Here is a 15,913-nt window from a genome sequence, read left to right on the forward strand (position 1 = left end):
TAAAATAACACATTATGTGTTAAAGGTGCAGTGTGTAAATTTTAGCGGTATCTAGTGGTGAGGTTGCGCATTGCAACCAACGGCTCAGTCCACTGCTCACCCCTCACTTTTGAAACGCATAGAGAAGCTACGGTAGCCGCCACAGGACAAACATGTCATCGTGGGAGACAACTTGGTAAAAAAAGTTTGTCCATTAAGGGCTTCTGTAGAAACATGGCTGCACAAAATGGCTACTTCCATGTAAGGGGACCCTCTGTGTATGTAGATAAAAACTTCTCATTCTAAGTTAATAAACACATAACGGTTCATTATAAAAGGTCTTTATACACCCCTGATCATATAGTTTTGTATATTATTTTGCATTTCTGTCAAGAGATCCTTCTAAAATTACACACTGCATCTTTAAATAGGATAACACAAAACAATGTGTTAAAACTAACACATCCTTTCTTAGAGTGTATATAGTTAAATTGCTAATTTTATTCTCCTTATAAATAGATTATAATCTAACGCTATATACTTTTCATTTCATTAAACATAAAGTCAATTCATTTGATAAATAAGAGGTGTCTGTTTAATAATTAAGAAATTACTGTAAACTTTACACCATACATGGAAATGGAGTTTGACATGACATGCAGTAATATCACGAATAGCACTGTGAAAAGCATAAAGAAACTGTAGCAACATCATGAAGTGCACCACACACCTACTAAATTAAAATAACGGCGTCTTAAATATTCAGTCATTTAGTCCAAAAACAGCCTATCGAATGATGTTTCTTGTAAAACTGAGCTGCTTTAACAGACTGGATGAACAATCTGGATGTGTGGCGTCAGTATGGTGCATAACAAATGACAGCCTCTCTTTAGCAACCCTGCAACACACGAAACGACTGAACTGTTTATGAAAACTCTCATAAGCTTCTGCCATTCCACAGCCTGACAGATATAAAGCATCGCTCTCTCTCCTGTCCTCCCCTGTGAGACGGGAATCTGCCAGAAGGTTTCATAAGCGGCTGCTCAGTTGGATTAATTCTGGTCCGGATGCCAATCCCTCAGAGTTGGCACGAAGCAACCTGGACACCGATGATAACGCAGAGACGACACAAAGCTATGCATAAGATGCACAAGCTCATACGTTAACTGTCTGGAACTACTGTATATAAATATAGGTTGTCTATTCAATAAAACATTTTTGTACACACACACAGTCCTCAGTTGGTATAACATTGCACTGACACAGAAAACGTCATAGGTTGGATCGCTTGGGTACATACATGCTGATAAAATGTACATCTTAAATGGCATGTAAATTGCTTTGGATTACAGCATTTTGATTAAATGCATAAATGCAAATGTCTTGATGATAAAGACATTATTTCGCATCTTCTCTATGCAACGCTGTGACACACAGCACATACCGTCACACTACTGAAAGCAACGGGCGCACTTCCCGTCTGCCCGGCTTAACAGCATTCCAGTCTGTTTAACAGGCTTTATTTTCATGTAAACGAGACCCGTCAACCTGTCAGGAATGCAGGTATACCACTTTAAACATATAAATCCCACTGTAGTACTTAAAATAGATCTCAGCATTTCGAATGCACTGTATGGTTCCCTTAATGCATGACAGCTCAATTGGTAGAGCGTTATGCTACAGCACAGCACATAGGTTGTGAGTTCAATCCCCAGCAAACACATATACTGATAAAATGTATAACTTATAAAATGCACTTCGGATAAAAACATCTGCCAAATGAATAAATGTAGATGGTTCTTTGGAGAATAAAACATTACATCAAGGGTTTATCATATCTACGTGTTGGTTCACGGGTCTCACAGCACGCGAACATGAATCGTTACTTGAAGAATTAAAGGACAAAAAAGGTAACTCAAAAAGGTTTGTAATTTAAAGCCTTGAACAGACTTGACATCCCCTGGAAAAGCTGGTACAGTTAATCAAAAGAGACAATGTGGAAAATACAATACAATCTGAATTCATTGCTGTTGTGGGGCAAAGATGGAGTAAAGATTAAGATTTAAAGGATGAAAAACTGGAGCCGGTGGTTTTCTAGGACAAACCACAAGAGAGATGCGCTATAGCTGACACATCTGTAACACTCAAAGCTTTATATTTTTACATAAAGTACTGTCCATGTGTGTATATAGATTTATTTAAAGGTATAGTTCACCAAAAATGGGATTGGACTTTATTTACAGTGTCCTTCTTATAATGTAATTCTACATTTAACTACCAAGTGATAACTTAATGTACTTTCATAATGTACTTTCTATAGGGTTAGGTTACTGGGCGCATACACACCAAATGCAAATTTAATGATTTGCCAAGTAGACAATCAAAGTCAATGCAAAGATGCGAACCGATGCAAACTCACGCAGGGTGATGCTAATGACGCGAAACATATTCAACTCAAGCAAAAATTTCGGATGACATGAATTAAATCCTGCGAACACACGTACATGTTTGCCATACACACCAAACGTGAATTAAATTATTTGCGTGAGTAGATTGCAATCAAAGTCAATGCAAAGACACAAATAGCCACAACCCATGCAGGGCGGTGCGAATCACGCAAACAAGTAGTGCGACTGCCGCAAAAACACACGCTATTCGCCTCAAACTGCATCAAAGTCTTCGGGCAAGTAAACAAAAAATATTTGCGAAAAATCTGCATGACGCAAAGTTAAATCCCACAAACACATAGACACCAAACATGAATTCAATGATTTGCGTAAGAAGATTACAATCAAAGTCAATGCAAAAACATGAATATCCTCAAACTCACGCAGGGCGATGCGAATTTACATGAACGGGTGGTGTGATTGCTACGAAAATACACGCTATTTGCTTCAAACTGCGTTTTTGTGCAATTCACAAGTTAAATCCCAAAAACTCAAGTACATGTTTGCCGTACACATCAAACGTGATGATTTGCGAGAGTAGATTACAATCAAACTCAATGCAAAGACACGAATAGCCGCAAACTCGTGCAGGGCGATGCGAGTCAAGCGAACGGGTGGTGCGATTGCCACGAGAACACACGCTATTCATCTCAAACTACGTCTTCGCGCAAGCTGAAAATATTCACAAAAATGTGCATGACACGAAGTTAAAACCCACAAACACATGTACGCATTTGCCATACACACCAAACGTGAATTCAATGATTTGCGCAAGTAGATTACAATCAAACTCAATGCAAAGACACGAATAGTTGCAAACTCGTGCAGGGCGATGCAAGTCAATCGAACGGGTGGTGCGATTGCCACGAAAACATACGCTATTCATCTCAAACTGCTTCTTCGCCCAAGCTGAAAATATTCACAAAAAATGTGCATGACACGAAGTTAAAACCCACAAACACATGTACGCGTTTGCCATACACACCAAACATGAATTCAATGATTTGCGCAAGTAGATTACAATCAAAGTCAATGCAAAGACACAAATAGCCACAAAATCGTGCAGTGCTATGCCAATCACGCGAATGGTTGGTGTGATTGCAGCAAAAAAAAAAAACACTAGCTATTCGCCTCAAACTGCGTCTTTGCGCAAGCTGAAAATGTTCACAAAAAATGTGCATGACACGAAGTAAAAACCCACAAACACATGTACGCGTTTGCCATACACACCAAATGTGAATTCAATGATTTGCCCAAGTAGATTACAATTAAACTCAATGCAAAGACGCAAATAGCCGCAAACTAGCACAGGGCTATGCGACTCACGCGAACAGGTGGTGCGATTGCCACGAAAACACATGCTATTCGCCTCAAACTGCGTCTTCTCGCAAGCTGAAAATATTCACAAAAAAATGTGCATGACACGAAGTTAAAACCCACAAACACATGTACGCATTTGCCATACGCACCAAACGTGAATTCAATGATTTGCGCAGGTAGATTACAATCAAAGTCAATGCAAAGACACAAATAGCAACAAAATCGTGCAGTGCTATGCCAATCACGCGAATGGTTGGTGTGATTGCAGCAAAAAAAAAAACACTAGCTATTCGCCTCAAACTGCGTCTTTGCGCAAGCTGAAAATGTTCACAAAAAATGTGCATGACACGAAGTTAAAACCCACAAACACATGTACGCGTTTGCCATACACACCAAAGGTGAATTCAATGATTTGCACAAGTAGATTACAATTAAACTCAATGCAAAGACGCAAATAGCCGCAAACTAGCACAGGGCTATGCGACTCACGCGAACAGGTGGTGCGATTGCCACGAAAACACATGCTATTCGCCTCAAACTGCGTCTTCTCGCAAGCTGAAAATATTCACAAAAAAATGTTTGCCATACACACCAAAGGTGAATTCAATGATTTGCGCAAGTAGATCAATCAAAGTCAATGCAAAGACACAATAGCCACAAAATCGTGCAGTGCGATGCCAATCACGCGAATGGTTGGTGTGATTGCCGCAAAAAAAACACTAGCTATTCGGCTCAAACTGTGTCTTTGCGCAAGCTGAAAATATTCATGAAAAATTTGCATTACGCGAAGTTGAAACCCGCAAGTAATCTAGAGCGAGGAACATGATGCTTCACATTTGGTGTGAACGTAGCATTAGGTTTGGTTTAGAGTTGCATGTAATCAACTTACTGTTATTCCTATAGTAATGATATGTAACTACACAAAAGACAATGTGAAATAAAGTGTTACCAAAAAATTGATCTTTTAGCCGTAAATAATTGATGGCTATCCAACCCGACTTTCATGGTGGAATACAAAATGTCAACAGGAAACTGGGTGTGTCAAGCTCCAGAAGGACAATTTATCCAAATCAACTTTGAGCTCATGCAAGCTACACATTTACTATGACATAATAGTAAGTAAAAAGGATGACTATTTTAAAGGGACAGTAAATCCAGAAATAAAAATTACCCCTCAATATATTTTTATTACAAAATAACGATTACTCTCAGAAGGCCTTTATTAACCCCTTGGAGCCTTGTGGATTACTTATGTGAAGGATAGATGGACTTTATTGCGCTTTAAATCAGTAGCACCATTTACTACCATGATAAAGCTTGGAAGAGCCCAACATTTTCTAATATAACTGATATAATTCTAATATATATTGGTTTGAAAGATGATGGATATCAGGGATTGAGGGTAAGTAAATCATGGGGTCATTTTTATTTCTTGCTGAACTATCCCTTTAACTCTCTTGAAAACGTTAACTATTTTAAAATTGCCTTCCCTGTATGCTAAATAAAGAAAGCAAATACACACACTTAAAATGTCAGGATGCAATAATCTGTTAAGGAGATTTTGATGTTTTAAAAAATGCAGCCAGAGAATCAAAGGGGATTCTGGGATACCCTTGTAAGCAAGCACTAAAATAACCCCTTGCCTTTTAAAGACAAATATCAAAATCAGCCCCACTTATAAAGTCACTGGAGAGGTGTGATATTTTATCATAACAACCAGATTTCCACTTTCAGATGCTTGTTATAATCATAAGATCTGCTAGCAATGTCTTACCTCTTTGGCTCTCTCGAGTTCATTATGCAGAGCCTGTTTGGAGATCTCCACCTCGATGATCTTTTGCCTGAGCATCTCGTTTTCATCTTCCGCCCGCGTGCGCTTGTCTTCCACCGTCTCCAGTTCATTGTGCAGACGCACCGATACGTCTTTGGCCACCTGTGCGTGAAGTGGCATGTAATGCACTGTACGTCCAAGCAATAATACATACACGCCAACCAAAGCAGACTCACCTTTAGGTCTTGCTCCAGACCGCGTAGAAGCTCTCCGTCAACGTGTCCGGTCTGAGCTACACGCAAACTCTTTTGTTCAGCCTTGCGGAGGCGGTACTGAAGGATTCGACAGTTCTTGTTGGAACGGTCCAGTTCCCTGCGTAGTTCCTGTAGCTGGTAGACCTCCTCTTCAAGGTAGTTGTCCCTAATTTCCTCCATCTCGGCACGCAACTCGTCCACTTCATCCTAAAGCAATCCGAATTCAAATCAGAATGAAAGCAAACCAAACCCACTAATTTTTTGAGATTTAAAGTTTTCTGCATATATCATCCTGCATAATGTAAATAAGTGAAAAATAACCTTGATATCTATAATATTATATAAGGCAATGCCAAAGACGGAAATCAATGTATAGTATCCCAACGTTCAAAATAATCTGTCAATAAAATCCACCAAGATGAAAGACATTTATAAAAACTTGACATCAGCCCCGAACTTTAATTGATGGTGCTTATTTGTAAAGCCTCATTTCCCATTAAACACTCACTATAGACATCTACAATAAACAAGGTCGAGAAGAAAAACGAGACACAGACAATGATAAACAGCCCAACACAATGACCTTCACTGTACGTGGTCATGTGACGTGTCATTCTGCCGTGTCATGTGCGGATGCTCCTGTCAAACATGAATTATGAGACATTGATCTAAATTATCAATGTCATTCAACAGGGAGAAAGAAAGGTCATAAAAAAAGAGAGATACACAAGGGAATGATAAATAATCATGGATGCACATCTGCTGTAAGGCTTTAAACACATCATCCAGGTTTCAGGAGGTTTGTTTTTGTGGATGTCTCTTGTGTGAGATGCATCCATTACAGGCAAAGCTACTAAAACGGATTAACGTCTTCAGAGAACGCACTGACTCGAGTGCTTATAAATGTATGAAAATCCAGTTTGTGACAGCACTCATGCACTCTTCCATCTGACAAATGAAATGAAACCTTCATGAAATTATGCCGATTAGAGGGCTGGCGTCAGTTTTACTCTGGGAGCACAGGTGTTGAAGTGTCCTGTGACATCATCCTTAAATGTATTCAAATAAATTGATGTGATGTGAAATCATTCTGAATCCGTCTCAATGCAACAAAACAAGACCGCAGTATGGTCCCCTGATCCCATCACTGCATTCATATTCAACAATTAAAAAAAAAAAACAGGAGGATGTTAACTGTTGAGTTGTGTGCTCATCTCAAAGCCTCATCGTTAATAATTATGCAAGGAATATGGAAAACCAAATAAAGCTTACATGGGCAGTGAGTAAAAGAGATATCTGTAAATACTAATAAACAAACTGTGCAGAATAGTTTGCATTTGAGGTGTAAATGAGCAGTATGAGGAAAGATGTACCACACCAGCACTAGGACTGTCACTATTATGAAATTTGGCTGACTGTTAATTGTCTAATAAATTGTGGCGATTATGACAATTAATTGTCTGTTTTATTGATTTGACTTTTAATTCCCAAACATTTTTTCTTTGTTTGTGAAATAATTAACACACATTGTTGTGACTATTTTAATTAAATATTTTGCAAGGTTTACCTGGCAGTAAATATCAATACACATAACACATATTAAAAAATAATCTGATACTGTCTCGTTTATAAAGGCGCTCCAGCTCCCCCTTGTGTTTTTTTAGAGATGTGCAATCATTGCGGTGATTTAAAATCATCGTGATTAGGTCAAAAAATCACGATGAGATGATTACTTAATTCTTGTGACAGCCCTAACCAGCACAGGGGTTGTCGTCCAAACACAAAGCACTGCGTGTAACAGTCAAATGGATTTCACAGTGAAAGTGTCACTTAATCCTTCAGCAGAACATCAAGACCTAACCTGACCAAGGGCTTAATCTGGAAACGCAAATAAATACAAAATAATGTAAGTAAACACCAAGGGGTAGTTTCCCAGACAGGGCTTAAGGGCCAATCCCATTTCTCTGTCTTACCCCTTCCCCTTCGTCTTACCCCTAGCCCTTGTCCCTCAAAACCAAGTGTTAAGCGCTAGGGGTGAAAACATACCCCTATGAAATGAGACACCGCTTGATTACGGTTACGTCATCATACATCGTCGTTTGCTGGCTGCCAGTTAAAACTGTAGACAAGCATGCATTGCCATAGCCATTCATGGCTAGTTAGAGAAATACGGGAATGTTGGGCAAATCAGCAAATACGGGAATGTTGTGCAAATCAGCAACGTAACGTTAGCGTAGCAAACTAGCGAAATTTTAAAACATTTAAATTAAGAACATAATTCAAATATATATGAACAGGACTGTGTAGAGCACAAAACAAGATGTTAGTAATTTTTAAATTAATTATTACGCCGAAAATACTTACATTTATGGGACTCTCTGGACGCTCTGGCCGCCATTTTTGCCAGTTGCGCAGTGTATTCTGGCAGTGAATTCTTGGTTTTAAGGGGTATCTAGATCTACCACTTGCCCTTAGCCCTACCCCTTGATCAAAACGAGAATTGGGATAGCCCTTACTCTCACGTGAACGTGCACTGCAAAACTAAGGGGTAGGGGTAAGGGTAAGGGGTAAGACAGAGAAATGGGATTGGCCCTAAGTCTAGCTTGTTTGAGCCATCTTAACTGAAAACACCTGGCACTGACCTATTTTAAAATATATCTGTACCATTGTTCTGTCACAAGATGATGCACACAGTAAAGATTTTTTTTCTAAGGCATGTTTAATAAACTACTTGAAATACCTAAGGCCTAGTCCTGGATTAATCTAAACCCTGTCTGAGAAACTGCCCCCAGTTTAAAAACCTATTAAAGTTGGCATTTTTTAAAATGTGAAATAAAACTTTGGTGTCCCCAGAGTACATATGTGAAGTTTTAGCTCAAAATATCATATAGATAATTTATTATAACATGTTAAAATTGTCACTTTCTAGGTAAGAGCAAAAATGTGCCGTTTAGGTTGTGTCCTTTAAAATGCAAATGAGCTTATGAAATGCAAACACTGATCACCATAATGGTGGTTTGTTAATTGAAACTCAATTATGCTGTCAATTATTTTTTTCTCTCTCTCACTTTCTCTCTGCACTAAATGGCAGTGCCGTGGTTGGATAGTGCAGATTAAGGGGTGGCATTATTATACTAAGATCCCCTTTTGACATCACTAGGGGAGCCAAATGTCAAAGATCTATTTTTTCACATGCTTGCAGAGAATGGTTTACCAAAACTAAGTTGATAGAAGCACTGAGGGCCAAGCATATAAACAAAAGTTAGATTTTAACGATATGTCCCCTTTAAAAGCATCATGGCACTGTATGGTAGTTATTTTGGAGATGGTAATATGCCTATTGTATATAATACGTTGGAATAGCATGTAAATACCATGGTATATGAATATAGAAGTACCAGCATGTGGCACAGCCCACATACTTTAGTCAGTGTTTACTACAATAAATTGTTGTATAGTATATAGTAGGCTATATGGCATAGTTTTAGGCCTAATATATAGGCTAGTATAAACTGATAAACTTTAGGCCTGTAAACTGTAGTAGGCTACACTTTGATATTTACTATAGTAAGGTTCAAAACACTACATGCGTTTATTTTAGTACATATAGTAGGCTTATACAACAGTATAATATTTTCTTAAATTAAAGCATTGGCTCACCTTGAGGTAGTCATTTTCCGAACGAAGGTCTTCGATTTCCCTTAACAATTCCTCTTGGATCATTTCCTTCCCTTCCGCTTTGAATTGTGCGGTTTTCTCCGCTTTACATTTCCCAGCGTGCGCACCTGACATCGCCGCTTCTCTGAGCGTCGCGCTCGAGTCCGCCGTGCGCACACGAATCTCAGCCACCTGCTCCCCGCGCTCGCTCGAACCGGAGCCGCTACACGACTCCACATCGCTACTGGCGGCTTGAACGAGTCTCTGCTCGTCGGACAGAGGTTCGGATGGACAATCGGACAAATCCGAACTGCTGTCCGTCTGGCAAACCCGGCCGGTGGGAACGCGTATCGGGGATCCGACGGGACCGTGGGAAAGAGGGGCCAACCTCTGCTTGCTTTTGGCGATTTGCGGAGCGGTGTCAACCACTCTGCCGGCCGGTTTCGGTTCGGATGCTGCATGCTGAGTGACCTTAACGGACTTTTTTGTAGATGAGGGCTTGATGTTGCTTTTTGCAGGTGCCGGTTTTTCCTTCGCGCTGGGGGTGGCGCGTCTCGGTACGCGGCTTTGAGACGCTACCGGAGCAGCGGACGCTTGCGGCTTGTTGAGTTTGGGTGATTTTGGCACGATCTGTTTGCCCGATCGAGAGTGGACATCCTTAAGGACGGGTCTGGCAGGGGACGGCGCGCGGTTTAACCTCTTCTTCTCCACCTGAGGATGATGATGGCTCTGCGGTTTGGTGTCGGAGCCATTGGGGCTCTCCATTATATGACCTCCACGCCTGTGAGAGGAGAACGACGGTACCGATAATCAACCCTGAGTCCGGGGAGACAACAACCCTGTCGGATGGATCCAGCAGCGCGCTTTTCTCCTTTCGCGTTTTGTCTCATCACTCCAGATTCACTTTCCAGTCGTCATCATCACCGGGGTTGAGAGTAGCCTAGCCTATAATTCCCAGCGCTTCCGAACGCAATACGGGTGGATGTTGCGATGTCAAGTGAGAATCTCCGTGATTTTGTGCGTTAAATCCATATCCCTCTGAATAAAAGTATTCCCATCTCCCTACGGTCCCTTCTTCCTGCTGGCCTCCTCTCCTCCCCTCCCGTCTGACGGGAAAAATCTGCAGCCGCTGCGGTCTGACGCGCTCCGCTTCTGTTTCGGCTCTCGTAAAGCGCATGCGCTTGTTCTTCTACACACAAATACGGAACACACCCCTCCCGCGCCCCGGTACACCGGCAGCACACGCGCGGCGTGAGTACGCGTGGTGGACCAGAGACTTGACGCGTCAGTTTTACTGTACGTCGAATGTATGTGAAAAACACAGACGTAAATCAAACTTACAACACGTAGAAAATATGCAAAATAGAAACATTTGCAAAAATAGGAAAATGAAAGCAAATTTGTAGGAAAATGAAAGCCACACCACCTTAATTCTCCAATTACAATAAATGTTCGTTGATGTACTTACAAGCCAGGCGTTGTTAAACAAAATACGACCATAATAAATTTCCCTACTGAAAAATCTAGCATAAGCTGGTAGCTGGTCTAAGCTGGTCCTTCCAGCCTGGCAAAGCTCAAGCTGGTGGGTCAGCTGGTCTTCCAGCATTAAAAAGTGAACAAAACACAGACCAGCTTGCTACACTAGCAATACCAGCTAAAACCAAGCTGGGAGACCAGCTAAAACCAGCTTACGCTGATCTTAGCTGGATTTTTCAGTAGGGTTGGCGCATGCTTAAAAATGTTTTTTTTAGTGATGTCACAAAATAACCATGTTGGTTCCACAAAGAACATTTTGATCAAATGTCAACCCTGACTTGAACTCGGTTTTAGCCTAGTTCAGTGGTTTTCAAACTGGGGGCCGCAAGATGGTGCCAGGGGGGCCCCAGTTTTATGACATTTTATGAAATACATAAATTTATCATGAATTCTGTGTAATTAAACCTAAAAAAAAAAATAAGGCTACTAACCAAAAGCACTACTTTCTTGTATAATTTAATGTTTTTTTTATTTATTAAAATGTCGAGTATTGCATCAAAAACGAGTAATTGAAATGCCATATTTCACATAAAAATCCCTTAGTTTGCAATTATGATTTAAAGGTGCAGTGTGGAATTTTTAGAAGGATCTCTTGACAGAAATGCAAAAACATATAGAAAACTATATTATCAGGGGTGTATAAATACCTTTTTTTTTTTATAATGAACCGTTTTATGTTTATTACCTTAGAACGGTACCTATCTACATACACTGAGGGTCCCCTTACATGGAAGTCACCATTTTTCTACAGAAGCCCTTAACGGACACATTTTTTTACCAAGTTGTCTCCGACGATGACATGTGTTTCAAAAGCAAGAGGTGAGCAGTGGACTAAGCTGTTGGTTACAATTAGCAACCTCACCACTAGATGCCCCTGAAATTTACATACTGCACCTTTAACGCTCGCTTGAGGTGTTTTTTGTTTAATGCGACAAAAATGAGAATAATGGGAGATGAAAACTCATTTGCCGAATAAATTCTGATATAGTGAACATTAAACCCACGGGACTGACCGTCTAGCTGCTTCCAATGAAGTTGTCTTACTATATATGAGGATCAATGTCATCGCAATGCCCTTGCTGCTAGTGCCTGCATTAAAAATGCTGCATTCCTTTTTCTGAGCACAGCATTTTAATCCTAGAAAAGCATAGGATTGCAAAATTTTGAAAAGATTTGCTGCACGTTTGGAAGGAAACCCAGCTAATAATGCGTTTCACTATGGTTGAAATTTTTCAAAAGTTGAAACTTGCGCAGAAGACGCGATTGATGCGAAAACTGCAAGTTAGTGACCCCCATTGCCTGGTGCGAATTTGCCTCTGTTCGTGCATATGTAATCTACTCAAACAAATAATTAACCCCTTCAGACCCTGCATTTTGTGATTCAAACCAATAAAAATGCTGATCAACCAATCAAAATAAATCAGAAAAATGTGAAATATGCACTCACTGAATCAAGTACAGAGTTGATTACTCTATTGGCGCTATTCCATTGCATAGTACCCCACAGGTCAGGTCGTGTCAGCTCACCTTACTTTAGCTTGGTAAAAGCAGATCATGCTGAAGGAGACCATTAGAGATGTTAAATCTCACTTTGCACAAAACGAGGACAAGGAAAACTCTCAAATGCTAATATGAGCGATAGATGTCAAGAATCCCAAATATTGTTACCAGTAAAAAAAATGTCTTTGATGATTTAATACAGAAGATAAAATAGCTTAAAATACAGATAGTGTAAAACCTGAATGGATTTAATTAATATGGATTTTAAAATTAAAGTTATAGTAGTTCTTCAGTTAGATTATGGTGATCCAATAGCGCCATCATTCTGTTAAAAATAAAGTGCACATCTGAACATGTTAAAGATACTTTGAAAACACCATTAAATCATTGATTAAAAAAATATTAATATTACACTTGGAAATAAAGCAAAGCACTTCAATCTAACAAACATCTGTGTAATAAATATAGATCTTTATTTGTACTTCATTAGTTTAAGAATGCCACAAGTTAAAAATACATGAAACTCCTTAAACATGCCGAAACTGTTTCAAAGACCTAATATCAACTTTTTATTAATACAAAGTACTCTTCTGTGCAAGAGGATCCATTTAATCTTTTGTTTTCGCAATGTTAAAGGGATAGTTCACTCAAAAATGAAATTTTAATGCTAGTGTTTGTTTTTCCCATCTTCTTTGTGCTCAACAGAATAAAGAAACTCATTTTATTTTTGGGTAAGCTATCCCTTTGGCCAAGGTAAGAGAGATTAAATAAGGCTACTCTGTACAAAATAAGTTTCATCAAGGCAACATGTACTACTAGAAAAGAGAAGGTTGGATTGAATTAATATTTTCAGCACAACTAACAGCCTTTCTGAAGAACATGAAATTACTTTTGTAGCAAACACGACCATGCAACTATATAAACAAGAAACCTGAAAACACAAAAGGTCTGTTGAAGTTACTTTGTTGCAAAAAAGTTAGGCCTTAAAGAGTTAGTTCACCCAAAAATGAAAATTCAGTCACCATTGTCTCACCCTTGTTGTTACAAACTTGTATTAATTTCTTTGTTCTTCTGAACACAAAGGGATATATATTTTTTTAGCAACATTGACTTCAATAGTAGTTTTTATTCCTACTATGGAAGTCAATGGTGCTTGTTTCCTGCTTAATTACAAATATTGATTTTCGCAAAACAAAGAAATTTATACAGGTTTGTAACAAGGGTGATGATGAGTATATGATGACTGAATTTTCATTATTCTGCAAACTAAATCTGACTCCAGGACAGGTATGGGATAAATTCAACAACAATCAAAAATAAGAGTCAGCCAATCGTGCTAAGAAAGTAAAAATGCAAACACAGACGGTACAATATAGAGTATCTCACAAATTTATAATATAGAACACGCCTTCAAACATGAGGTTAGTATATGTTCCCTAACACTGTTAACACAAATAAACCACATGCTGGTTATGACATTTCAAGTACTTAAGCTAAACCTGAAAGGGGATAAATTAAATGTAGGAACACCTGGGCTATTTGAATAATACAGATCAGAAATACAGTCAAAATAGTGTTAAGTTAGTAATACTGAGATATCAGTCCTTCAAATACAGAACGGGTATTAAGTTTAGTGTAACACACTTATCTGAGGCACACAACATAAACAGTCACAAAACACACACGCATAAACCTTCGTTTTGTTAAAGTATTAAATCAAACCTCACCAAGTTATTCTTTAACTTTCCAAATCATATTAAAAACCAAACTTAAAGACTCTATTTTTAGCCAATTCTCATTACCATAATGTGCAATAACAATGATACATTTAAATTGAGAATCATTTACATCTTTGCAAGAAAGATTTATTGTTTTTAATTTAATTAAAAAAGAAAATCCCTCGTTTATTCATCACCCCAGGTAAAAAAATACACTTTTTTATACTTAAAGTAATATTTCAGCCAAGAATGATATTAAACCCATAATGTACTCAACCATCAAGCCGTCTGAGATGCATATGTCCACCACTTTTCAGACAAACACAGTTATTTTATAAGATGGACACTATCTTTAATTTTTTTTTTAATGTATGAATATGGGGTCCACCTCCTTCAAGCCCAAAGATTGTGCATCCATCCCTCACAAAGCAATCCAAACGGCTCCAGGGGGACAAACAAAGGCCGGGTAATCCCTGCGGTTTTATAGTAGAATATCAATATGTAAAACTTTATAAACAAAAATAACTAGCTTCCGGTAACGCCACCATCTTAGAGATGCCTCTGCATTCAGGAGAAAGTACAGCGTAGTGTACGCACTTTTCGACGAAGGGCGAGACGCATAGCATCACAGCAAAGAACCCTCCGCAAAAGTGCATACACTGGCGTAAGATGGCGACGTTACAAACGAAAATAACTAACTTTCGGTAACATTTTAAATATGGATATTTCTACGCATTAATACCCTCAGAAGGCCTTTGTTTATTCTCATGGAGCCGGTTGGATCACCTGTGTGAAGGATGGATGCACAATCTTTAAGATTGAAAAAAACATTTTTATTCCTACATTTAAAAAAAGTGAAAGATCTAGGACATCTTCTAAAATAACTAAAAAGTTGTTTGTCTGAAAAATTATGAACATATATCACAGACGGCCCGAGGGCGAGTAAATCATGGGTTTAATATAATTTTTGGCCGATTTATCCCTTTAAAGTGCTCTATTTACTAATTTTGTACTTAATATACTCAAAATTCTTCTTTAGTACTTCTTAAGATAATCTGAAGCACATCCAAGTGTACTTAAAATGTGCTAAAATGTATCTTTGTATGAAAGATGGGTTGATGTTTACTACAAGTGGTATTTAATTTTTTTTATAATTTATAATGCATTTTTTAATACAGAGATGGTATGTTAAAAGCACATTTTAGTGCTTAAAGGGATAGTTCACCTAAAAATCAAAATTCTGTCATCATTTACGAACCAAACTGTTCGTGGACCCCATTCACTTCCATAGTATTATTTTTTCCTACTGTGGAGGTGAATGGGGTCCACGAACGGTTTGGATACAAACATTTCTCAAAATATCTTCTGTGTGTTCATCAGAACAAAGAGATTTATACAGGTTTGTAACAACATGAGGGTGAGTAAATGACAGAAATTTCATTTTTGGGTGAACTATCCCTTTAAATACAAATTTGTACATAAAGTACAAAATTAGTGCGCAAAAAATGAGCACTTTTAGTACATAATGATAGTGTACTACTTTTCACCTGGGACTGTATGACAATGAGAAAGATATTTTTCATTACGGTAACTGTAATTGTCACAATCTGAAAAAAGAAAGCACAGTTTTCTTTTGATTTTGGGGTGAATATGATATGATCAACACATTTTATGTGCGATTCCCTCAAAAAGAATCACAAAATGTCTTTTTGTGTCCATGAAGCTCCACAG

General features: G+C 38.6%; 1 protein-coding gene across 1 annotated transcript in view; it reads right to left on the reverse strand.

Annotated features, from left to right (window-relative positions):
* LOC141349026 (microtubule cross-linking factor 1-like) overlaps positions 1-10,843 on the reverse strand; it is a 76,571-nt gene extending 65,728 nt beyond the window's left edge. The window contains exons 1-3 of the mRNA XM_073857050.1: positions 9,432-10,843; positions 5,754-5,978; positions 5,521-5,679 (exon numbers count right to left, since the gene is read on the reverse strand). Of these exons, the coding sequence (XP_073713151.1) occupies positions 5,521-5,679; positions 5,754-5,978; positions 9,432-10,193 (1,146 nt within the window). The 5' untranslated portion in view covers positions 10,194-10,843. The remainder of the gene's footprint in view (positions 1-5,520; positions 5,680-5,753; positions 5,979-9,431) is intronic.
* Between the last annotated feature and the right edge of the window lie 5,070 nt (positions 10,844-15,913).

The sequence above is a fragment of the Misgurnus anguillicaudatus genome, chromosome 2 (assembly GCF_027580225.2).
Source record: "Misgurnus anguillicaudatus chromosome 2, ASM2758022v2, whole genome shotgun sequence".
Taxonomy (NCBI): domain Eukaryota; kingdom Metazoa; phylum Chordata; class Actinopteri; order Cypriniformes; family Cobitidae; genus Misgurnus; species Misgurnus anguillicaudatus.